At 36.8% G+C, this 25804-nt stretch overlaps 4 protein-coding genes across 4 annotated transcripts; 2 read left to right on the top strand and 2 right to left on the bottom strand.

Annotated features, from left to right (window-relative positions):
* Window positions 1-1440: 1440 nt before the first annotated feature.
* Window positions 1441-9547, top strand: MONOS_5411 (putative histone acetyltransferase KAT8; the record flags this gene model as incomplete). Its single annotated transcript, XM_067875556.1, has 4 exons — window positions 1441-1507; window positions 1577-1648; window positions 1722-1795; window positions 1873-9547. 4 exons carry the CDS (start codon window positions 1441-1443, stop codon window positions 9427-9429), a joined length of 7770 nt encoding a protein of 2589 aa, XP_067719339.1. The 3' UTR covers window positions 9430-9547.
* A 620-nt stretch (window positions 9548-10167) lies between these two features.
* On the bottom strand, window positions 10168-11335 carry MONOS_5410 (putative Ran binding protein 1). The gene is made up of 5 exons (XM_067875555.1): window positions 11196-11335; window positions 11076-11123; window positions 10910-11019; window positions 10742-10867; window positions 10168-10676 (listed from the first exon to the last, which is right to left on the bottom strand). The coding sequence occupies exons 1-5, from the start codon at window positions 11315-11317 to the stop codon at window positions 10465-10467; spliced, it is 618 nt and encodes a 205-aa protein (XP_067719338.1). The 5' UTR covers window positions 11318-11335; the 3' UTR covers window positions 10168-10464.
* A 33-nt stretch (window positions 11336-11368) lies between these two features.
* MONOS_5409 (uncharacterized protein) lies at window positions 11369-12646 on the top strand. Its single transcript, XM_067875553.1, has 3 exons — window positions 11369-11538; window positions 11594-11882; window positions 11938-12646. Exons 1-3 carry the CDS (start codon window positions 11392-11394, stop codon window positions 12060-12062), a joined length of 561 nt encoding a protein of 186 aa, XP_067719337.1. The 5' UTR covers window positions 11369-11391; the 3' UTR covers window positions 12063-12646.
* Window positions 12647-15339: 2693 nt separating this feature from the next.
* On the bottom strand, window positions 15340-23406 carry MONOS_9749 (uncharacterized protein; the record flags this gene model as incomplete). Its single annotated transcript, XM_067880278.1, has 1 exon — window positions 15340-23406. The coding sequence occupies one exon, from the start codon at window positions 23404-23406 to the stop codon at window positions 15340-15342; it is 8067 nt and encodes a 2688-aa protein (XP_067719336.1).
* Window positions 23407-25804: the final 2398 nt, after the last annotated feature.

Genomic DNA, 25804 nt, shown 5'->3' with positions numbered 1-25804 from the left:
TTTTTGTCTATGACAAGAGAAATCTCGTATTTTCACAATCGGATTTAGTTGCAAAAAATGTGAAAACCCGATGCGATTGTATGCTGTTTCAACTGAAAAAGAATTAACGTATTTATCCAGAAAAAATACGATGTGCATGGTGTGCGAATGAGGTAACGCAATATCAATCTTTTTTCCTTTGTTTGCTCTCTGATATATTTGTTTGAATATGTTGTGGTTCTATCCAAATAGAAGCGTGATTGAAAGTTGTACAATTTCATTTATTTTTTCCTTCTATCTAAGGAATTAATTATTTCAAAATTGAACAAATAATGCAATTATGAACAAAAAATTATTTCTTTTGTTGTTGCATCTTTGAAAACGAAGTTATCGGAGTTGGCTCGCACATATTCGTGAGAAAGAAATGCGGAATGACTGATCACAGAAGTTTTACGATGTTCCCCGAAAGCAGAAATAAGTTTTAGCAAGGAAATAGATGGAGGAAGTGGTGCTTCTTGAGAAATCTGACTGGGGAAATCAGGCTGAGAAATAACCATTGTTAACTAGTAAAATGCCCATTTGACTAATATTTCATTACTAGTTGATATTAATTGTGGAATATGTTTTTTCTTTTTAAATAATTCTACCAACTCTTCAAAAAAATGACACAAAACGAGCTTTGTTCAGTGTTCTTTTTAATTTGTTGGAAGTTTTGCAAGCTTTTTTAATGAAGATCCTTCAATTATGGAAATAAAAGAATGTCCCCACTTTTTGTTCACAGCCTTTCCATTTCCACTTTCGTTCTTTTGTGAAGAATAAATTAAACTTGCCTATTAATAATAAAAAATAATTAAATATTTGAAATAAAAAATTCAAATTGCATTTGTTCATTTCTTTGCAGTTGTTCGTTTGAGATGGTGAAAACCATTTTTTCCTTGTATTGATATTCCATAGCGATACTTTTTTCTGATTTTCGAGGGTCTTCCATTTATTCCGACGTCTCTATGTTCAATTTTCACCTCAACAGCTTGGTGACATGCACTTTTTGAAACAAATCCTGCTTCAAATACATCTGATGCTCTGAAATCTTCTTTTTGTCCTATTTGTTGGAATCTCAACTGTCTTGTGTATTCTATCTCCATACTGATGAATAAAGAAAAGATACAAATCTGTGAATGAATAATCTTTCTTTAAGTTTTTTCATTACAAAACATAAAGGTGGCGTTCAAAAAGTGAATTTCCAGAGTTGTCTTCTTTTCCTCGGGTTATCAACCAACTTTCATTTCGTTTTTAACGTCTTTCAAGAGGTCATCAAAAATAATAATATCTATTCAACATATTATTTGGGAAAAAAAGAAAAAAAGAAAAAAGAAAAAGATAATATTAAAGAAAAAAAAATTTGAAAAAATAACCATTATTTTTTGTATTTTAAAAATTTGATAACAATTTTTAGAATTAATAATGTTTAAACAGAAAGTTTTCGACGAGGGTGTTATAGTGATGTATTCAGAACTAGGGCTTCCAGATAGTATGCTTTATATGTTTTTTTGATATCTCTTTAATTGAATTGTTGCGTAATTATAATTATTATATTTAGGATTAGCAACAATTGTTCAAAGGAGAGAAGTGATGAAAAACGTTTACGAATATTACCTACACTTTAAAGATAGTTTGCTGTGAATTATACTTAAAAATAATATGTGTATTTTTTGACAAATATGATTTTTTGCAATTTCTCGAAGCCGATAAGCGACATGACATCTGGGCAGCCCAGGATTCTGTTCGCCTGCCTCCCCATGAAACAAATTTTGATGATGTTTGGAATGGATGATTTTTATTATTCAGACTCTCAATCATGTTCATTTTTGAATTCTTTTCGAATTATTTGCATAGGGAGCGCTTAAAACACGACTTCAGAAACGACACCACGAAGACGAAGCTGTGGGAGGAATAGTAGATGCGCTTGATCCTTTTTTAGGACCGTTATCGGAGAAAATTGAAGATGTGGACGGAGTAAAGAACATTGAGTGGATTGTGTTGGGAAGAAATGAAATAGCGTGCTGGTATAGAAGTCCTTATCCTGTGGAATATGGAATTGTACGTGAATTATACATATGTGAATATTGCTTGAGAGAGTTTCGATTTGCTAGCAATTTTAAAAGACATGTTGCGACTTGCCCGTATAGAGCACCACCCGGGAAGGAGATCTACAGAGAAGGGGATATCTCCATATTTGAGGTGCAAGGAAACGAAGAGCCGACGTACTGTCAGAACTTGTGTCTGCTGGGAAAGCTCTTTCTGGACCACAAGTCGCTGTTCTTTGATGTGGAGTGGTTTGCGTACTATGTTCTGTGCGAGGTGGATGCGCTGGGCTGCCACATTGCTGCGTATTTCTCGAAAGACAAGCGGATGAAGTCAGACTACAACCTCGCGTGCATTGCGACGCTGCCGCCGTACCAGAAGAAAGGGTACGGGCAGATGCTGGTGTCGCTGTGCTACGAGCTGCAGCGGAGGGAAGGAGTGATCCAGACACCCGAGCGCCCGCTGTCCGACCTCGGGCGCATCACGTTCCTTTCCTTCTGGAAGCACCGCCTGCTGCCGCTGCTGGCACACGACCTGAAGGAGCGAAGGATGACCATCCGGAACATGGCGCACGCAGCAGGCATTCTGCCAGACGATGCCGTGTGGGTGCTGAGGGGGATGGGGCTGCTGGGCGGAGGGGCTGAGCGGCACGAGAAGGGAACAGGGAGAGAAGGAGCTGGGGGACATTCGGGGGGACATTCGGGGGGACATTCAAATGGACATTCGGGTGTGACAGGGAAGGGGAGGGTGCAGAGTCAGAAGAGCAGCAGCCATCTGCAGAAGCAGAGTGGAGAGCAGCAGGTGATGAAAGGACAGCAGAAACAGAACGAGAAGATGAAAATGAATGGAAGCGCATTGAATATGGAGGATGTTCAAGCAGATAACACTTCATCAACATCAACTTCTTCTTCTTCTTCTTCTTTGGCTTCATCAACAAGTTCAGTGGCATCAGAAATTACTCAAAATACTCCTTCGATCAGCTCAGAAGTGACAGAAATATCAAAGAAAAAACTGCCAAAACCAACAAAAACGGTAAAGAAGAAGACAAAACTGCGTTTGGAGCACGAAGAAGAGGAGGCAGACGAACAGGAAGTGAAAAGCAATCAGCAAAATGGATTGAATGAAGAACGCAACAGAGAAGAAGGAGAAGAAGGTGAAGGAGAAGACAAAGAAGTCAAAATAATTGAAAGAGAGAATGACACTGCTGGTGGCAATGATGAAGAAGCAATGGAAAGCAATAAGAATTCAAACACTTCTGTTAAAAGCTCAGAGCCAGCCTCATCAACAGCATCATCTCCTTCTCCTTCTCCTTCTCCTTCCCCCTCTGCATCTGCTCCTCTTTCTCCTCCATTCGCTTCTCCTTCTCATTCTCCTTCACCATCACCTTCTCCTTCCCCTTCCCCTTCCATTTGTGCCCAAAATACGCCAATCAAAAGAAGAAGAAGAACTAAGCAATGGGGAACAGGAACAGCAGTCCGTAGTTCATCTTCATCCTCCTCTTTCAATTCTTCTTCCTCCTCCTCTTCCTCCTCTTCCTCCTCCTCCTCCTCCTCCTCCTCTTTTTCTTGTAGTTCCGCCGCGCAGACGTATGCAGAGATGAGGCAGATAATTGAGGCTGAGCTGAAGGCAGCAGAAGGGAAGAAGAAGAGATGGATCAACCCTGCTCTGCTTAGCTGGACGCCCTGGCCACGCATATCGAAGGAGCAAGAGAGAGAAAGAGAGAAAGAGAGGGAGAAGGAGAGGGAGAGGGAGAAGGAGCTGCTGGATGGAAGAAGAAGAAGAGTGTCGTCGCCGTATGTGAATGAGGCAAAAAACGGGTTTTATTCTTCTTCTGCTTCTTCTGCTTCTTCTTCTCCTTCTTCTTCGATTCAGACAATTTATGACTTATCAACAGGAATATATCAACCTTTTATTGCAGCTGCTTCTTATTCTCCGTCCTCTTCTTCCTTTTCCTCCTCCTCCTCCTCTTCTTCTTCTTCTTCTTCTTCTTCTTCTTCTTCTTCTCATTCGATGCGCCATTCTCTTTCTGTTCGTTCTCCTTCAGACAGAACAAACAGGCAGCGTGGCACGGCTGAGCAGAAAAGAAGAATTGACTCGCCTTTTCGCAGAGGAAGTGAAGCGAAAGAGGAAAACAGCAGAATGAGAGAGAAGGGGATGATGAAGCAAAACGCTCAGAATTCTCAGCAACTTCAAATGAAGACGATGATGGCAATGAATGCGAATGCGAATGCGAATGCGAATGTGATGATGATGATGGGAAAGGGAGAAAGAGGAAATGGAATGCAAAGTGGAATAAATGATAGAAAGGAAGGAAGTGAAGGAAAAGAAGGGAGAGAAGGGAGAGAAGGAAGAGAAGTGAAAGAAAGGAAAAAAGAGAATATGAAAACAGAAGTGATTATAATTCGAGATAATTCAAGTAGCAAAAAAGAAGAAAAAGGAGGAGGAGGAGGAGGAAACGGAATGGCAGACAAAATACGAAGAGGGCCAGGAAGGCCAAGAAAGAACAGCGGAGCAGCTGGTTTGGCTGGGAATTTGGCTCATTCTTCGAATTCTTCGAATATTTTGAATGTTTTTGGAGGAAATGGAGTGAATAAGAATAAGATGGTTGTGGAGGATGTGAATGACGAGGAAGAGGAAGAAGGAGGAGAAGGAGAAGGAGAAGAAGGAGGAGAAGAAGAAAGAGAAGATATTTATGATGACAATGAAGATAACATAAACGTTAGTGATGAAGACAATGACAATAAAGAGAAAGAGAAAGAGAAAGAAGAGAAGGAGATTTCATTAGCAGATGGTGTGGTTGTAAAGAGAAGGAGGAGGAGGAGGAGGATGAGACAGAAAAATGGAACGAAACGGAATGGAACAGCTGTTTTGTTAGAGCTGCTGGCAGATGACAGCACAAGTGAAGAAACAGCAGAGGAAGGAAGGAGAGAGAGAAAGAGAGAAGGAGAAGGAGAAGAAGAAGAAGAAGGAGAGAAGAAGAAAGATAAAGAGGAGAAAGAAGAGGAAGAAGAGGAAGAGGAAGAGAAGAAGAGGGGGAAGAAGGAAGGAGAGGAAGAGGAAGAGGAAGAAGATGTGAAGAAAGAAGAGGAAAACAACACAGAATTAAATATCAACAAATTTTCTAATTACAATCATGAAGAAAATGATGATGCTGATGATGCTGATGAAGAGATGAATAAGCTGTTGAAGAAGCAGTTGGACACGCAAATCGAAGAAAAAACAATGAAAAAGGAAGAAAACGGAATAAAAATTGAAATGTTACAAGTTTTGGATAAAAAAATTGAGATGAAAAATTCTGATGATGCTGATGAGAATTCGAATATTTCTTTATCTTCTTCTTCCTCCTCCTCCTCTTCTTCTTCTTCTTCTTCCTCTTCTCTTATGAATGAGTTTCAAGTCCAAACAAAAGCAAATGATGATAAAAACATGATTGTTGATTCACATTCATCCTCAAACACAGAAATATCTTCTTCTTCTTCTTCTTCTTCCTCTTCCTCTTCCTTTCCTTCTTCCTTTCTTTCTCCTCTTTCTCCTTCTCTTCCTCAAACATCTTCATTAACATCAACATTATCATCATCACAATTGTCTTCTTCCTCTTCAAATGCTTCTCTTTCTGCTCAATACTCACTTCAACTCAACATTTCATCTTCTTCCTCTTCCTCTTCCTCTTCTTCTTCTTCCTCTTCTTCTCTTTCCTCTTCTCTTTCTCCAATCACATCAAATCTACAAAATTCTTCTGTTTCCCTTTCATCTTCCTCTTCCTCTTCAATTGCTCCTTCAGCTGATAACATCAGCACATCCACAAATATTCTTACAAAACCTTCTTCTTCTCTTTCTCCTTCTTCTTCTCCTTCTTCTCTTTCTCCTTCATCATCTTCTTCCTCCTCCTCCTCTTCTTCTTCTTCTTCTCTTTCTTCTCTTTCCTCTTCATCTCAAAAAAGTATGTCTTTTTCTTCCAATTCACCTTCTGTATTCACCACACAAACTGTTTCTTCTTCTTCTTCTTCTTCTTCTTCTCTTTCTTCTTCCTCTTCTTCCTCTTCCTCTTCCTCATTTTCTTCTTCTTCTTCTTCTCTTTCTTCTTCATTTAGTTTAACTCCATTGGAAGATGATGATGATTTGTTTGATGAAACTTCAGAAGAATTCGATGCAAATGAAATGTCTTCTTTGAAAGACACACAAAACACACAAAATGCGCAAAATGAATATTTGATAGGAAATAATGGAAGAGAAGGAGAAAGAGAAAGAGAAAGAGAAAGAGAGAAAGGAGAAAGAAAAGAAGAAGAAGAAGAAGAAGAAGAAGAAAGAAGAGAAAGAGGAGAAAGAGGAGAAAGAGAAAGAGGAGGAATAAACAAACAAGAAGGATTAGCAGGATTTGTGAGTGTGAAGTTGTATCGAGCACCGAAGAAGAAGAGAAGAGTCAGATTGGATGAGGAAGAAGAGGAAGAGGAAGAAGAAGAAGAAGAGAAGGAAGAAGAAGAAGGAGAAGGAGAAGGAGAAGATGTTGACGTTAATGATGAAGGAGAAGGAGAAAGAAGAGAGAAAGGAGAAGAGAAAGAGGAGAAGGAAGAGGGAAGAGAGAAAGAGAAAGAGAAAGAGAAAGAGAAAGAGAAAGAGAAAGAAGAATTATGGGATGATGAAAAAGATGAAATGAGGAAGATAAAAAGAAGAGAGGGAGAAGAAGAAGAATTGGAAGATTATTTCACAGATGAAGAAAATGAAGAAGAAGAAAGAGAAAGAGAAAGAGAAAGAGAAAGGAAGGAAGAAGAGAAGAGGATGAAGAAAATGAAGGCGTTGAAAGAATTCAATGAAAAAGTCAAAGAAAAAGCAAGAGAAAAAGCTAAAATGAAAGAGAGAGAGAAAGAAGGAGAGGAAGAAGAAGAAGAAGAAGACGAAAATTTGACAACAGAAGAAGAAGATGATGAAGATGATGATGATTACACAGAATATTCATACAGAAGAAAGGGCAAAAAGAGAAAGAGAAGAAGAAGAAGAAGAAACCTTAGCCAAATCGAAATGAAAAGCACTTCTTCTTCTTCTTCTTCCTCTTTCTCTTCTTCCTCTTCTTCTTCATCTCCTTCTTCATCTCCTTCTCCTTCTCCTTCATTTCATAGAAGCTCATTGAAAAGAAGGAAAATTGATGAAGAAAGCGAAAACGAGGAAAAGAAAGCGAATGAGAAAACAAACATTGAAATATTAAGATCCTTTCTCTCTTCTCGTTCTTCTTCTTCTTCTTTTCCTTCTCCTTCTCCTTCTTTATCATCATCTTCTTCTTCTTCTTCCTCTTCCTCTTCCTCTTCTTCTTCTTCTTCTTCTTCTTCTGTCAACAATATTCCTTTCTCTCGCCCTCCCTTCTACAAATATTTTATTCCTCCTCCTCCGCCTCCTCCTTCATCTATTCATGAAACACACTCAAAATTGAATGCAATTTCTTCTTCTTCTTCTTCTCCCTCCACCTCATTTCTTTCCTCTTCTCTTTCATCTTCCTCTTCTTCTCCAAAGAGTGTTTCAAACAATGATACAAACAAAGCAATTTCCTTCATTTTCAACAAAGTTAACACAAATTCTTCTTCTTCTTCTTCTTCTTCTCTTCCTTTTGCCCACAGAAAGACAGAGCAAAACACAGAAAATGAGTCTTTTTCATTCATTCAGCAATATCAACAGCAGTTGGAGAAGGGAAAAGAAAGAGAAAGAGAAAGAGAAAAAGAGAAAGAGAGAGAAAGAGAAAGAGAACATTCCATTTTAAAAGGAAAAACAATGAAGACAAACAGAACAATGAATGAAACGGACAATAACACAGCTAAATCGATCAAAAGTGACAACAAACAAAACGGCTGGCAAAAAATTCCGCAACTCAGCAATTCCGCAGAGACCCAAAATTCGAATGTTTCTCCTTCCCAAATACAAAATACAGCTGCCGGCAAAAGTTTCGCTTCGCGTTTGTTTTCGTCTTCGCTTTCGGCATCTTTATCTTCTTTATCTTCTTCTTTCTCCTCCTCCTCTTCCTCATCTTCCTCATCTCCTTCTTTGTCACCAGTTTCTTCTCGTTTTCAATCATCATCAACATCTTCTTCTATTTCTTCATCATCTTCTCCTTATTCCTCTCATTCATCTTTTTCCTCCTCTTCTCCTTCTTCTCCTTCTTCTTCTCCTTCTTCTTCTCCTTCCTCCTCTCCTTCTTCCTCTCCTTCCTCTTCTTCTTCTCCCTCTCTCTCTCATTCATCCTCCTTCTCTCGTTCTCCCTTTCGTCCCCATCAAAACAGCTCAAAATTTACTTCTTCGCTTTTTTCGCCTCTTCAAACGAATCAGCCACACAAACAAACAGAAATGAAGAAAATTTCCAATGAAAGAGAATGGAAAGAAGGAAAAGGAAGAAATAATATGGATAATATGGATAATAATATTTCTTCTTCTATTTCTTCTTTGAATTCTTCTTCTTCAAATTCTTCTTCTCCTCCTCCTCCTCTTTCTTCTCTTTCTTCTCTTTCTTCTCTTTCTTCTTCTTCTTCTTCTTCTTCTTCTTCTTTGTCTCCCCCTCATCCTCGTCGCCCTTCTCGTTTTTCTTCTCCTTCTTCTTTGAATTCTTCTTCTGAACAAACAATATCATCATCTTCTTCTTCTTCTCCTCTTTCTTCCTCTTCTTCTCTTTCTTCTTCTCTTTCTTCTCTTTCTTCTCCTCCTCCTTCTTCTTCTTCTCTTTCTTCTTCTTCTTCCTCTTCTTCCTCTTCAAATATGCCAAAATATGAAATCCCAAAAACTCCTCCCAAATTTTACTATCAAAATTCTCTTTCTCTCTCCGCCTCTTCAAACCTTCTCCCTTCTCCTTTCCTCAGAGGAAAAGCTTCTCCTCTTTCTTCTTCTCTTTCTTCTTCTCTTTCTTCTTCTCTTTCTTCTTCTCCCTCTCATCTTTCTTCTTCTCCTCTTTCTTCCTCCTCTTCTTCTCTTTCTTCCTCTCCTCTTTCCTCTTCTCCTTCTTCTTTGTCTTCTCCATATCTTTCTGGTATAACTTCGTCTTTCTCTTCCTTTTCTGATTGGTTTTTTGCTTCAAAATTGAAACGCTCAACTGAATCTTCTTCTTCTTCTCTTTCTTCTCCTTCTCCTTCTTTTTCTTCTTCAAATTCTTCTTCTCCTCCTTCTTCTTCTTCCGTTTTGCAGTTTCGAGTTCCTTCTCGTTTCTCCCATGTCACTTCTTCTTTTCCTTCTCTTTCTTCTTCTTCTTCTTCTCTTTCTTCTTCTTTTTCTTCTTCTTCTCTTTCTTCGTCAAATCAACATTTTTCTTCTCCTTTCTCTTCATCTCCTCCTACTCGTCCTTCCAACTATGCAACCACTTCTGATCAATATCTTTCTCCATCTCGTTTGAATTTCTGATAACTCACTAAATAAGTTGAATATTCTTTTAATATATTTTAATTTATCCAATTGATGAATGTATTTTTATTATACACTTTTTAGCGTTGATTTTTTTTTAAAATTTTAAAAAAAAAAATCTGTTGATATATTTCATATTTAAAAGTGAATGAACAAAGAAAGGAAAATTTTGAAATATTTAAAAATAGTACGTCTATATTTTTTATATATTTGCTTATTATTTTTTTTAAATTGCAATCAAACATCAAACCAAACTGATCCATTTCTAATAATTGCTATATTCATTTTTCATTGGAAATTCCGCAAATGACAATAATATTGTTTATTTTTTTCTTGCAATAAAGAGCGATGTGATTGTTGTTCTTTGTTGTTTATTCAATAATATTTTATAAGCATATAAATGGTAAATAAAAGAAAATTATTTTAACATACGTGACACTTGTTTTCCGAACGATTTGACATCTGTCTTTTTCGAAGTCTTATGAACTTTTAACAGTTTTTATAAGGACAATATGGTATGAAATGATGTGTTCAGTGTCAAGGTTATTTGAATTTTAGAGGTGAAAGTGTTTAAATTTTTATCTTTTTGTCAATAATGATGCAAAATATTTTTCTCATCTCCTGACTTTAAAAACTGGAGGATGAACACCATCTTTCGACTGATATTCTTTTTTTTATTCGAAATGATTTTGTCTTGTATTTTTCAAACAAAATTATAATTTATTAATTAAATTATCATTTTTTTCTGTATTTATGTGTTCTTTTATTCATTTGGATATTCACTTTATTTTCATCAGATCTCATATATATCTACTATAATCATTTTCCATTTCAATTTAAAGTTGAAAATAAATATTGAAAATACAATAGGATAATTCGTTTGTCTTGATAGAGCTTATTTTCTAAAATTTCCAGTCGAAAGAAGAAATTTTAATTCATTTTTAAAACACTATAAAAAAGACGTTTCAAAAAATGGAATTGATTAAAGATAATCTTTTAAATTAAAAAGAGAAAAATTTGTTTCTTTCAATCAACTTACTCTTTTTTCTCTTCAGTTTTTTCTTCTTTCTTTTCTTCTGTCTTCTCTTCTTTCTTTTCTTCTGCTTTCTCCTCTTTCTTTTCTTCTGCTTTCTCTTCTGGCTTTTCTTCTTTCTTTTCTTCTTTTTTATCGTCCTGCATCACGGGAATTTCTCCAACTTTATCTTGTTTTGCGCATCTTTCAAAAAGTTCCTTAAACTTCTGTGCCTCTAAAATGTTAACGTTTTGTAATTGTATTAAAATGAACTTTGATAAATGTATGAGAAATATTAACCTTCTACTAAATTGAAACGGATACAAAATATTTCATCGGTCATTTTTTCTCCATCAAAATCACTTGCAGCCCAGACCCATGCCTTGTCACTTCCTGAGTTTGCTTGGAGCTTGAGTGATGGTATGACTAATTGAAAGTTAGATAATCAAAAATAATATTGGTACAAACTGTAATGATTGAGGCAGATTTTCAAAGTGTGTTGTCTTCTCATAATCAAACGAACATTTTCAGTTCCTCTTTTTCTTAAAAATTTGACATCTCCAACACCTCTTTCTTTCCTAATTCGTTGAAGAGCAAATATATCCAATTAGTTCAAATAAAAAATTGATCGAACCATTCTGTAGTTGATTCTGATTTAAACAATCGGAGCAATTTTGCACGACTTTTATAACAGTATTAAATAAAATAATATTAGATATATTCTCATTTGTTTTGAACATTTAGGATCACACACCATTTCCAAAGGCAATCTTCACCTTCTTCACCTGTCGACATTTTAACTTCTGGTAAAACCATGACAGGCTCGAATTGACGGGAATATGTTTCATCTACACCAGTTTCTTCAACTTTGCTCATTTTTTCTATTTGATCATAACCAAACTTTAGTTGTTTAATATCAGAATACCCATTGTTATTTAATATTTGAGATCATGCCCGAAGTAGCAAAATTTCAGGCTCTTTGCGTTTGGAGCGTTTTAGATGTTTCAAAATGGGTTACAAAAGGAAATATAAGCCTTTCTATTTATCAAAATACTGAAGAAAACACATTTCGCCTGATTGGGGTTGACGAATCGCAAGTTTGTCTAGAATCTTTTTCTTTTTGAATTAACGTTGAGATCATTGCTTTGCCAGGCATTTGTTATTAATGAATATTTTTCAAAAGACTTACCACAAAAGCATAACGAGTTATTTGTTAGTGTTTTAGTTGGAAGCGGATTAACTTTCGGCTTGAACTTTATGAATCCTGAAGATGCAGAAAAATTTGTTTCAACTGCAACTGCAATTATTAATAAAAGTACTACACAATCTGCGTCTTCTTTTATTTCTAATGAAAGAGAAGCTGTTTCTTTAACAGCGCAAACTCAACCTCAATTAATGCAAGCTGAAGCAGTTTCTTCTCAAGCTTCTTCTGGATCCTACGGTGTGTATTTTTATTTCATGAATATCATCGAAAAGATAATTTGGTGTATGTTTAGATACAATAACTTTTCAAGAAGAAATGGAACGTTTTGCAGAGCGAATGAGAGAATACATTGAACAGAAAACTACAGAACTTGAAAATCAAATTATGCAACTCATTGCTGTTCAGAGAGCTTCATAAATGTCTTTTATTTGACAATCGTAAAAATACTATTGAAAATGTTATAGATTTTTTGTTTTAACCCAAAATATATCAAACATTTTCCTATTTCTTTTTTTTATTCTTTGAAGTCTTAAACCTCTTTATAATGTTTTTTCTTTTTTTTTAAAAAAAATAAGTTTTGTTATCACTGTTTTCATGAACGGCAAATTTAATGTTATTCATTTAATTCTCACACGCATTTTTCCTATTTTATTTGAAGGTGCATGCTCAAATAGTCTTCATCGAAATTTAATGTACACAGACTATATTTAAACAGCGTTATTTCTTCAATAACTTGTTCATAATTTTGTATATTTTTTAACATATTTTCTTGATGTTTGGAGCATTTCTAATTTTGTTTTTATCCTTCAGAAATAATGGTTAAATTGGATTTCTCTTTTTCTCAAGTGATTTCTTTGAAAAAAGTGTAGTCAAAAATTGTATTTTTTACAAAAATTAGCATTTATGTTTCACTTCCATAATCCAACTTAAGATCTTTCATTTCAATTTTATTCTCTTTTCAAATTCTTCAAATGATCAATATAAATGTTAATGATTGCAAACGCTGATGTTTGTGCTGTTTGCAAGCCTATGCTCATTCATTCATCTTGCGTCTTTTTTTATTTTTTTTTTTTTTTTTTTTTTTTTTTTTTTTTTTTTTTTTTTGAAATCATAACCTTTTTCGGAGTGTTTGTTTTTCAAAAGTTGAATGTCATTAAAAGGGGATTTTGTATTCTTATTTAAAATTTTTCACAACTGTTCAAAAACAAATATTTTGGCTCAAACAAAGATGCAGATGTCTTCAACGAGCCTTTTAAATTTTCAGTGATCTGCAGCTATTCAAGGGAAATATTAGACAAGATATTTTTGAATAAAAAAAATGATAACAAAAATAATCAACCATATGGGAAATTCTTTTTGAAAAGTCGCAAATGTTAAATTTTCAAATAAATCATATATTCCATATTTTGCTCAAATTTTTGTTGACATTTACCAAACTCCACTAATATGGAATCTGTTTCTGGATAATGCTATTTCAATCATTCTGTTGAAGATTCGTGAGTGGAAACAGAAATTTGAGCAAAATATGAAATTTTTGATTAATTTCGATTAAACATTTGCGACTTTTCAAAAAGAATTACACATATTGACTTTTTTGAAATTAAGCAAATAATACAAGTGTGAAATTCGAATTGTGTTCAATCTTTTCTTTGCTGAATGGCAAATAATTGTGATGTGACTTGCCATTTGCAAAACTTATTTTAACACGATATATTGTCAAGGGCAAAACTTGGAAGAATGCTTAACAGTTTGCGATTTCTTCAAATTCTATGTTTTAAACTTTGTTGGATTGATATTGTTGTTCACTTGCATTCAAGATGGGTGATTATTTTTGAAATCATAACTTTTTTCGGGATATTGATTATTCAAATGCTGTTTGTATTTGGGAAAAGATTTTGTATTCGAATGTTGAATTAAACACAAATGTGTTATAAACAAATTTTATTGCTCAAAAAAAGATGATGATGTCATTTGTAAGTGTTTTCATTTTTCAGTGTTCTTCTTTTTATTTTCTAGTATAATCTTTGAACCGAAATTTTTGAAAGAAAAAATATGCTTTCAAAAATAATCACCCAGATAAAAAATATGAAAATTCAAGCTATTTCATTGATGATGTGTAATTCTTTTTGTTGATTTTTTTTTTTGATCAAAAAAGATGAATAAAATGGGTTGATTCTTGAATTTTTTTTGTAGTTACAAAACATAATTTAATTATATATGTTTCGTTTGCATATGGATTTAAAAATTCAATTTGTTAAGAAAATAGAAAATTTTTGCAAAAGTTGAAAACAAAACAAAGTTTTCATGATTTTGTGCAAATAAAGCTTGAATGTCCGGATATATCACCTTATATCATTAATTCTATGGGAAACGCCCGGTTGGCTGGGTAATGTCGTTTCAAATTTTTCAAAAAAACGAAATTTCTCAATGAGAAATGAATCAAAATATAAAAACAAACTGCAAAAATATCTGCTGAAACGAGTTAAAAAGTGTTGTATATGTGTTGAAATTCATTAGGGATTTTTTATTGATTGGAAGCTTCAAACAAAAAAAGTCCCAATAAGATAAAAAGTCCCATAAAATGATTCACTCAAATGATTCGCATGTGATGAAATGAAAAATAGCAAGTTTTCATTCGAAACAACAATGGCAAAGCTATTTTTTTGTGTTTTGTCAAACACTTTGATCACTTCCATTTGAACAATCATTATCAAACTGTGAGTCACCAAAGAAAAATACATTCAACATTGAGATTATTAACATTGAAAAAGCATCAAACAGAACCGAATAATGAATCACCCTGAAGAGTGATGAAAAGGAACTGTCATCTGTGTTTTTGAAACAATTGAAAATGAAAATAGATCATCTTCATTCATATCTTTCAATTTCTTTTTTCAAACAAATAACACATCACCCACTTCATAATTGATGAATTAATTTTTCAGTTCATATTTTATATTCTTTTCCACTTTGCTATTTTGACATCAAAACATTCAAAATCGAAATTTGTATGCTGAAAAAAAAAGAAAAAAATGCTGAAAAAAAACTCAAAAAACGTTCTGAAAAAACACACTAAAAATCTAGTGAAAGTTGCTGGTTTGGAGCTTAAAGTTGTTGGATGGAATGAATCGATTCAAAGGCTGAAGTCAAGCAGGAAGAATCAACAAAGAATAATATCCCATCAATAAAAGGTGATAATAAACATTGAACAAATATCTCATTTGAACATCAAATTCCATTTGTGTGCTTGAAGGAACTTGCTGAACAAATCGCAAAACTGAATAACACAAAGTTATGAGAAAAATAGGAATTACAAACTTCAAATGAACAAAAAAGGATATTTCAATCAAAATCAAAATCAAAATCAAAATCAAAATCAAAATCAAAATCAAAACAAAAACAAAATCAATAAAAAACGAGTCAGATGTGAAATGAAATCCTCATTTTTGAATGAAATGAACCAACTCCATTGAACAGAAATAAAAAAACAATCCTGAAAATGAATACAAAAAATGAAATCACAACAAACACTCCTCGAACAACGAAAAATCTGGAAGAACAATAGCAAACTCACAAATCCATTCTCTATGAAAATAAACACTATAAATCCAAACAAATCACAAAACATCAACATGTCTACCTTCAAATAGTTGTTTTCTCAAACAAAACGTTCAACTTCATTTCTCCATCTCCTTCACAAATCCTTTTTTTCTGTTTGTTTCTCTTCCAATGCCTCGTCCTCACTTTCAACATCGCTCCTCACAACAATCCTCTTGTTCCGGTCGTAGATGCCATCCGACATCGTCATGATCAACTTTCCTGCTGGAAAGTGGCTGACACACTCCCGCCTCACACTCTCCAGCTCCGCCCTATCTTTCGCCTCCTGCCAAAGGCACGCTTTCATCACTTCGCAAAAACTGCTCTCGCCCACAGCTGACAAGCACGGTCTCTCCCCATTTACAATCTTCTGCCCTGCCACCTCTGCCTCAAACTCCCCAAACGGGATTTGAAGAGTCAGGCACTCCCACAGCATCATCCCAATCGAGAATACCACAGATTCCTTTGTTGCTCCCATTTTCTTGTTGATCAGCAGCTCAGGAGCCTTCCATCTCAAACACTCTTTTTTGAAATCATTTTCATCTTCAAATGCTGATGAAGGAAGGGAATCATCATCATCATCATCATTGCCACTGGCAGATGTTACAATGGTTGATGATGAGATGGATGATGAATCAGAATCATCTGATGAAAGCAAATCAGAATGCATTACAACGCAGATGACCATGTGCTCAGAGAACAGAACAATATGGGGACTCAAATTTGAAAGCGATTGAAGAGAATTTTCCATTTCATCAAATGAGTGAAGTGCCCCATTCGCCACCCAGAACAGGATCTGAGCAGCTGTCTGCTCCCTCTCTTGCAGAGTGCCTATTGCCATCTCTTTCTTCTCGTTCCTTCCATGAAGCAACATGAACAATGAATCTCTCAAATCCACAATCAGCTTCTCATGAGGCGATGAGCAGGCCATTGCATCCACCAAGTTCGACATCGATGAGGTGGTTGGGCACAAACTTTCCGATCGAACAAATGTTGAATCCGAATCTGTTGTTGAGGTGGATGAAATAGAAGGAGAAGGTGTTCTCTTCCTTATCTCTTCTTCTTCCTCCTTTTCCAATGCCCAATCAGGGATCTTGTCTGAGTCTTTCCCTAGTATATATTCGGTTGAGTCACTTTCACTCAATAAATGCTCCGATGACTCTGAATGTCCCAAGCTTTTCTCATACACCCTCTTTTTGATCCTTTCTTCATTCTTTTTTTCTGCCTCTCTCTCAGCTCTCCTCCACTGTTCTTCTGGTGACATCTCCATCGTCACCATCTCAAACGCCTTTGGATCTTTTCTGATGTTATCATTCACAATCTCTCTCAGATCTTTGTTTTCATTCTTTGCCTTTCTCCATCGAACAATAAATGCAACTGCAACGAAAAGAACTATCATCAGAATAACAACAAGCACAATCACAATCAACAGCCAATACGATTTTCCTCCTTTTCCTCCTTCAACAACCCTTTCATCTCCATTTTCCTTTATTTCACTTGCATTCTTCAGAATAAATGAATCAGTTGATGATGGAGATTCTGCATTCCCAAACAGAATGCACAAGCTCACTTCTATTTCATCTCCGCAGATGCTGATGAGACCTTTTGCCACACTCCCTTCAACTTCTCTCTCTGACAAAAATCCATTTGAATCAAAATCATGCTTTTCAATCTCTTTCTCTTCTCCCTTTTTCTTCACAACTGAGAATGTCAGATTGCATGGAATAAGAAGCATTCCTATGAATGTCAGCTTCATTCTGTCTGTCTCTTCTTTTGCTTCCACACTCTCCAACACAGGAATGAAAAATGATGAATCCCTTTCTGAAGCAATCCCTTCAAAACTGCACCCTTCATTCAACATCCAAAGAGATGTATTTCTCTCCAATCCATCTCCTCCTTTCACACTCATCACATTCAATATTCCTGAATCTGAGCAAATAATATTTCTTCTCAATGATGGATATCCTTCAATCGATGGATTATTGTTCTCAAATCTTCCATCATTAATTGTCATCGCCCCTCCTCTCATTGTTATTCCACCATCTGGTGAATTCATGATTGTTGTGTCTTTCATCAAAACAGAACTGTTGGAGACATCCACAAGAGATCCATTCCATTTGCAAATCCCATCATCTCTTTCTCTCATCTCATTCACTTCCTTTCCTTCTTCTTCCTCTTCCTCTTTCTCTCCATCAAACAAACACGATCCAATCAGCACATCCACACACTCACAAATCTCCACCATTCTCCCTTTCTCATCCGTGCCCTTGCATTGAGCAAAAGAGCAGTTCAGCACACTCATTCTCTTTTCGGCTCCTTCCAGCTTCATCACACTCTCATTCCCACAAACTGAGTTATTCTCAAAATTCACTTCCTTCATCTCCATATCAACCTTCCCTCCAACACAAATCAAACCACATTCACTCATGATATCCCAAACTCTAATCTCACTCATCGAAACTATTCCCTCTTTGGTGAAAGAGAGAAGTGGTGCTGTGGTGTGGATCCCATCAAATGTTGTTTCTGTCATCTTCAGCTCTCCTCTCTCAACACTCACAATCCTGCTCTTCATCACCAGATCCATCGTTGCTGAGCTGAACAAACACTCCGAAATCTCCAATCTCCCATCCTTCTCTTTCACAATGCTTTCCCCACCCCACCCAAACATCTCCCCAAACACAAATCCACATCTCTCCACAACACACTCATCAACAAACACAATCACACTCCCTCCATTCATTTCATCTTCTTCAATCACGGTATTGAAATGAATAGTTGCCTGCGCTCTCTTCAACGATTTCACATTCAAATCTCCAATCTCACACACTCCCCCAATCAGACATTCTCCATCAATCAGAATCATATTCGCAACACTTCTATCAATGTGCCGAACTCCACAGCAAATGCTTTGGCATGGCTTCTCCTGTGCCCCACATTGTCTGCTCTCACTCCCATTCACCGATACAAACACCTGAGGGGAGTGAAAGAATGTGATCAATGGAATCAGATCAACATCAACCTTGTCAACATCATTCCTCCCACAAATTGAGTTGTTCGACTTCAAAGCATCCTGGCTGAAGTCCAGAACAAACAGCGTCTCATTCACCTGCCTTGCAATCGAATAGCACTTGATGAACACATCCTTCCCCACAAATGCCTCATTCATCACAAATCGAATGTTTTCCAGTCTCACCCCAAGAGCTGGCATTTCCTTTTCAACCAATTCAGCTTTCGGATCAACTGCATCAATCATCAATCCTCCTCCTCTCCCATCCACTGTCGAACACATGCACATCACAAGCGAGCATCCTCTCACTTTCAATTCTGATTCCCCACTCTTCAGACACACTTTCATCCCTCCCCCTTCCTCGCTCCTCTCGCTCACACACTTCGTCAGCACACACCCTTCCATCACACACTCCACACCAACCCCAAACGAATCCACACTCGCAACACATGCTCCATTCTCTCCATATGAAATGTTTGTGAATGTCGACTCATTCACTCTCACAACTGTGTTCGTGTTTCTTTCTTCTCTTTTTGTGAATTGGAAATTGTGTGATCCCTCAGTCAGCGAGATCAGGCTTCCCCCTGATATTGTTGTGTTCAATATCGACACATTCACCACCGAAATCACTTCCACTTCTGCTCCAAACTCCACAAACCCTTTCGCCACACTCAACTCAGAAAGCGTCAAATCCTCAATTGCAAGACTTCCTCCATCCACCCTCACAATACAATACTTCATCTCTCTTGTTTCCTCAGAACAATCAATCAAACAACTCGCAACTGAAAGCATTGTAGAGGATGATGAAGATTGAATGAATGATGAATGCCTCCCCAATTCATTCGGCATTGTGAATGATATGTTCTTGAATGAAAGATGGACATCCGAAACAACCATCGATTCACCTCCTCCATTTTCATCCATTTCTCTCACTTTCAAAACTGTCCCTTTCTTTTCTCCTTCAATTGTCACAATGGGAGTTTCTGTCAATGAAGGAGGTGATGGAAATGAAATTCCTCTGTTCAATGCTCCTGTTCCAACAATGTTAATGTGTGATTCCCCTTCTCCAAGTGGTTCATATCTCAGTGATATCAAGTGCTCAATCGATGAACATGGCACTTCTGAATACCCACATCCGCTGAAGTCTCCTCCTCCATCTTTCGAAACAAACCCATCATTGCTCCAGTTATCCCACAAATACACAACCAATGGAATCACATACCCCTCCTCTCCTGTTGTCTTCCTCTCCCACCCACACAACTCATCAAACGATCTCAACTCCTCTGAACTCATCTCCCATTTGAAGTTCTCTTTGTTCACAACCTCACTCAGATCCCATCCTGAAACAAACACATTCTTCCCTTTCCAGGCATTGCATCCCTCAAATATCATTCCTTCCAAAACAAATGATCCCATTTGATTGGGAAGTTCAACAAACATCCCTCCTCCCATTCCTCTTCCTCCATCCTCAACATCCTCTGTTGGCACTTCACATCCTGATAAATTCACATTATTCATTTCCAAGCTCCCTCCATTTCCAATTGATATCATCATTCCTCCTCCTTTCATCCCATTTCCACCTGAACATGTTGATGAAAAATTGCTTTCTTCAATATTCACACTTCCTCCTTCTTCATTCATCCCAACATTCAAACATCCTCCTCCATTCCCACCTTCCACTTCCACTCCACTCACTCTGCTGTTATTCATCTCCAATCTCACTCCATCACTCATTGATATTGGAGATTTCCCATTCGTTGTCACTGACCCTTCCATCACAAATCCATTCATAATTAATTCTCCTCCCTCAATGCTTATCACATTATATCCTATCTTTCCATCAGTCAATGCCCCACTTTCAAATGAGACTGAACAGTTCGTCACACTGAGTGTTGATGTTGAATGAATGAATGCACTTCTCCTTGAATCCAACTGACCTTTCACAACAAATGAAAGTCTGCTCATGGTCAGTGAACTCGAACATCCAACAAGCCAATCTTGTGTGGCTGATCCTCCATCACTCACATTCACCTGCGTTTTCTCTCCTTCCTCTGATGATGATTCTATTCTGCCTGAAATTATCACACAAAATGAAGGTCCTGTTATTTCCTTGGTTATTGACGAAGATGAGACAACTTCTATTTCTTTTGAACTTTCACTCAATCTTGAGTTTGCACAATAATCAACTGTCAAACACCTGAATGCATCAAATCCACAATAATTGTGGTCCTTCCCATTTCCTCCACTCCCATCAACAATCACTTTTTCACCCATTGCACACAAATACACAAAGAGTGGAATCACTCCTCTTTCATCCCCATTTTCACTTCCACACAGTTTCAACACATCTGATGGAATAACACTTGTGTCAAAAAATGAAAATGTGTCTGTATTCACTTTTGACTCCAAAAACACTCCACTCCCGCAATCAACAAACACATCCTTCCCATATGTTGCAACATTCCCATTCACTTTCGAAAACTCAACATTCTCTCCAATTGTCAATCCACATCCCCCACTCTCCATCCCTACAAATATTCCTCCTCCTCTCCCTCCGTTTCCTCCATTATTCTCTGCCTTATTCCCATCAATCACACTCGTTCCACTCACAACCACTTCTCCATCTCCAATGAAATACACATTCATTCCTCCTCCATTTCCCTCCTCACACTCACATCCCTCAATTGTTATGTTGCTCACCACAAATGTCTCTCCTGTCTTCATACTCTTTGCCACAACCACCCCATCTCCACTCCTCAACTTCACATTCCGAATTGTCACATTTGCTAAAACACTTTCTTTTGATGAATGTTCTGGCTCTGAAAGCAATGGTTTTGAAACATTCATATCTTTGATCTCCACACCAACCATCGACAGCTGCGACAGTGGAACCACAAACACTGATGATGATATCGCATATTCTCCTGTGTTACTCGTGGTGATCACAACATCCTCCAATGAAAGTGACCCACTTCCATCAGATACCACAACCACACTTGGCGAAGAAGGACTTGTTGTTGAGTTACAATCAACCTTCAAGTTCATTAAACCAAGATGGCCACTTGTCACACTGAATAGAGAAATCGAAGTTGATGAAAGTGCTCCTGTTCCAATCACACTCACCTCTTTCCCTCTCCCAACAATCGAAATCTTCTTTTCTCCAACGTTGATCGTCTTCTCTTCACTCATATGCTTCCCATCAAGCACTGTGATTGTCGAGCTTGGCTGTGCCATGTTCGTCCCAACCACATACCCCACTGTTTTGCAAGGTGCTTCCTCTTTAATCCCGCACAGATGACTCGAATCATTTCCACTCATCCCCACAAATATCACCTTCGACCATTCGTTCAGCCAATTGCTCTTTTCCCTGTGATAATACGACCAACTATTGTTTGATTCCGAGTAATTGTATGCATAGCATACTCTCTGTTCATTTGTGTTTGTGGTGAAGCATTCATAGAACGGACTGTTTGAAGTCTTGAAAACATTAAATAGGTCATAAAAAATTATATCATGACCATATGGAGGATTGGCTGAGCATTGGCATTCATAGAATAAGAAAAAATAACAATAAATCCCATCAGGTGGCGCTGTTTGTTTGTACGGGTCCAACCTCAAACCTCCTCCGCATGATACAGCTGAACATGAAATGAACTGAATATTCCTCACTTTGAATTGCGCTGGTATGTTATGCAAACTTAAACCCCCGGCATACGATGTTTTAACTGTGCATGAAGTGAAACAACAATCAAACACACATGCGCTCTCCCCTTCTCCACTTTCTGTTCCAATACATCCTGCTCCTGAAACCACAGAAGAATGAAGCAACATCCCTCCTCCTTGATCGTTTGCTTCACAATTCTGGAATTCACATCCACTGATCCGAACACAAGATATCATGCAATGAATGAACATTCCACCCCCAGAACAAAATTCTGATGAACATGAGTCGAACGTGTTGTCAACAATCTCAATCGATTTAATGTTAAAGCACATGATTGCCCCTCCAACCCCAAAAGAATAACAATCTTTGAAAGAGCAATGAGAAACAGAAACAGATGCATTTGATTGACTGTACATGCAAATGGCTCCGCCGCTTGATATTCCGTCTTTATATGATAGATTTTTCCCAGTTGTCTTTGATCCGTTCCATTCGCACCAAATGAATGAATTTGTTCCATTGGCTGTTATATTTTGCCTCCCAGGATGCTGTTTAGCATCTTTCGATCCGATGAATTGAACATTTCTTGTTCTGCAACTGCAAGTGAACGAGGTGTTTGAGGCAGACAATGAAGCCAAGGGGTTGTTGAGTGAAGGGACAATTCCTCCATCATATGCATCACAGACTGATGAGAATGTGCAACTGTTCATCAAGCTTAAGGTTTGAAATGATGTTGCTGTTGGCGGTGAATAATCAGAAGATGCTGTTGAGATGTTGAAAAATGTGAGTTTGGAGAGGGATATAAGAGGAATAGAGGGTGAAGAGAGGAATGGGGCTAATAAGACACAAAAAGAGGAGAAATGAGAGGAACAAACTGAAACATGACATTTTTCTGAATGAACCTCTTCAAATGGTTTTGAAGAGAAGAGAGATGGGCATTTCTGAAAATGTGAATTCAAAGGGAATCGGAGAGATATGTTGGTGAACAGCCCACAACTTCCACTCAAACAAAATGGTGTCATTTCTCCTCCAATCTCTATCCTGCATCTGCTCACTTCGACGAAACATCCTTTCGCAGCATTCAAGACACTTTGACCATCATTTGGCACCAATCCCAGGGAGTGGAGTTTTATTGAAGAATTGGCAATCATCAAACACCCTTCAATCCAACTTTCACCCTCAAATCTTTGTTGTTTCCTCATTTTTCGTTCATCAGACACGTTTGTTCCTCGAACCATCTCATTTGGGCTGGCTTCTCCGAATTTGAGTATTTCATCATTCTCTTCTTTCGAATCTCCATTCTTCCTTTTTTCACATTTCTTCGTTGTTTTCGTTCCACCTTCTCTTCCACCGTTGTTTGTTTCCAATCCAATTTCATTGGCAAAAACGTCCTTTTGAAAGGTGTCCGACCAATTTCTCTCGAGATCATCATCAATTCTTTCTTTCTTGTATTCCCTCATCTGAAATGTTTCTTCATTCGCAGCATCATTGCACATGCACTGAAAATATATTATGCAGACAAAACAGCATATTCCCGACAGCATTGAGTCCAGCACCCAAGTGGAATATCCTTTTCTTTTTTTCCCCTGAATTCCTTTTTCTAATATGGGTAATAAACTTTGAAAAACATTCATTTCAAAAGTGGTATTGTATTTTTATTTGTAGTTGCATTCATGTCAATTTTTTTAAAAAGAATAATAATTTTCATATTGATCATATGAATAATATTAATTGAAAATGCTATTAATTTTGATGTGTTGATATTTCATTAACCAACGAGTGGACAGCGATATAATGTGGTTTCTATGATGTTACATTATATTTAGAGGCATCTGAGAACGATTTGCTTGCTCACTCAAATTTAACAATTGGTCAGTGGATTGTTTTTCAAAACATTAGTTTGTTCGAAGAATTAAAGAGCTTTTGGAGAAATATTCACAATTTCATATCGCAGTGTGATATTTTTTGTTTGTTGAGAATTTGTATTTTTTGAACTTTCAAACATCAGAAACAATGATTGATTTCTGAATTGAAGATTGAAAAGCGAATCCTGGCCGAAATGAACATTTTCAATCAAAGACATGATCCACGCAGGATTTATTTATTCGTTGATGCACATTTTGCATTTTTTGAAATGTGGATGCATTTTGTATGCTTTGAGCAGAAAAAGATGCTATTTCAGTCAAAAGAGATTCGCCAAGGGCTGAAATACTTGAAAATGGACATTTTCAGCAAAAGCAAAGATTATATTGGAAGAGATGGATTTTGAATAAAATGTTTGCCAAATTTTTATTTTTTCGAGCAATTTCAAGAAAACAAAACCATTTGTTTGATTATTTATTGGAATGGAAATTCACACCTGTTTTTATCTATTTTCATATTTTTTATTTCAATAGAACAATTCTAGAGCAATGGACAACGTCTCATGCGCCTTGCTTCTGACAGATTTGTTTGACAAATTGCTTTGGTGAAAGAGACAAAGGAAGAAAAATGAGCAGATGAATGCCAGGAGCTTTGGAAAAGTGGAGAAATGATGAAGTGAGATGGAAGATGGATGAATGATATTTTTTTTTTCTTTTTGGTGGAACCGATGGAGAAATGCGTTGAGTGTGGAGGACGATTTGAGATTGGATTGCTGTTGAAGTGAAGAAAGAACAAGAATTGTGCTGATGATTGCGCAACGAAGGCATCAGATGGAAACTTGAAAAGGAATTGACTTCACTTCCGTTTCAAGTTCTATAGTGTGGGTCAGCATTGAATGAGAATACTTGGAAGCAGCAGGAGTGAAAAGGGTTATGAGCGAATTTTTGTGAGGATGATTGAGAGAGAGAGAGAGAGAGAGAAATGCAAAGCAGAGGAAAAAGAGAAACAACCACAGCAGCAGAAGGAGATTTGGACGCACAAATCGTCATATTCGCAGGTGCAACAAAGTTTCATTCGGAACGAGAAAAAAAGGAATCATGAGCTGTCGACAAATAAAATTGATGTTCAATGAAATTTCATCATCTTCTTCTTCAACACAACAGTCTCCAAACACCCCTCAAACATCATCAACTCCTTCCTCACAATCTTCACTAATTGCTTTGGAAGCGGATGAAAAACACAAAATGGGTGGACTATCTTCTGCCACTGTTGATTTTAAGCAACCTTTCACTTCTTCCTCTCTTGTGAATTCTGGGAGGAAAATGAATTCAACTTGTGGTGATTGAGCAGCAGAGAAGAAGAAGAAGAAGAAGAAAAAGGGAAAGAATCAGAATATATTTTTAATTTATTGGCAATTTGTTCTGTCATTGTTGTCAATTTGTTCTTCTCAAACTTCATCATCATCTATTTTTTCATCTATCTCTTTGTTTTTCTTCTTCAACAACTCCTTCCATTTTCATCTGTTTTATTCTTCAATCTTCTTTGTTTCATCCATCGTCACTTTCCTTCACTGAATTGGATGGGCACAGAATCCGATTGGATGAGCAGCCAATCTGGATCTGATTTTTTTAAACTCTTTTGCGAGAAAAGCAGGGCAGCAAGACAAGAGAAATGTCACTCTCTTCGTTGGTCTCTCATGCACCTTCAATTCTTTTTTGTTATTTTCATCATCATCTCCTTCATCTTCAGCAACAATCACTTATTCTCAATTTGACCGAAACGCATGGATCAACCAGTTCTGCTTTCACGGCTTGTTTGAAAGATTCTGTTTTGTGCGCATAGCACTTCTCCAAATTCACTTTTTTAATCCCCCCTTTCTAACGATGATTCCAAATCAACTATTTTTTTTTTTTTTCTATTTATTTGTTCTTTTGAAAATAGTTAATTTTCGAATTTTCTATTTTCAAATTTGAATAGAAAAATAACTTAATGGATGAATGATCTTATTGGATCTTTTTTTTCATGATGAGT

The sequence above is a fragment of the Monocercomonoides exilis genome (genome assembly GCF_001643675.1).
Source record: "Monocercomonoides exilis strain PA203 chromosome Unknown scaffold63-433378, whole genome shotgun sequence".
Taxonomy (NCBI): domain Eukaryota; phylum Preaxostyla; order Oxymonadida; family Polymastigidae; genus Monocercomonoides; species Monocercomonoides exilis.
The sequence above is the reverse complement of the archived record's forward strand: the minus strand, read 5'-3'. Positions and strand labels throughout refer to the sequence as shown.

Excerpts from the sequence above, each read along its gene's own strand:
- MONOS_5409 (XM_067875553.1), top strand. The coding sequence starts at position 11,392 with ATGCCCGAAGTAGCAAAATTTCAGGCTCTTTGCGTTTGGAGCGTTTTA. Across the intron at positions 11,539-11,593 it reads TTGGGGTTGACGAATCGCAA|GCATTTGTTATTAATGAATA; the intron begins GTTTGTCTAGAA and ends TTGCTTTGCCAG. Across the intron at positions 11,883-11,937 it reads AGCTTCTTCTGGATCCTACG|ATACAATAACTTTTCAAGAA; the intron begins GTGTGTATTTTT and ends GTGTATGTTTAG.
- MONOS_5410 (XM_067875555.1), bottom strand. The coding sequence starts at position 11,317 with ATGAGCAAAGTTGAAGAAACTGGTGTAGATGAAACATATTCCCGTCAA. Across the intron at positions 11,020-11,075 it reads TCAGAATCAACTACAGAATG|GAAAGAAAGAGGTGTTGGAG; the intron begins GTTCGATCAATT and ends TCAACGAATTAG. Across the intron at positions 10,677-10,741 it reads CCGTTTCAATTTAGTAGAAG|AGGCACAGAAGTTTAAGGAA; the intron begins GTTAATATTTCT and ends TTAACATTTTAG.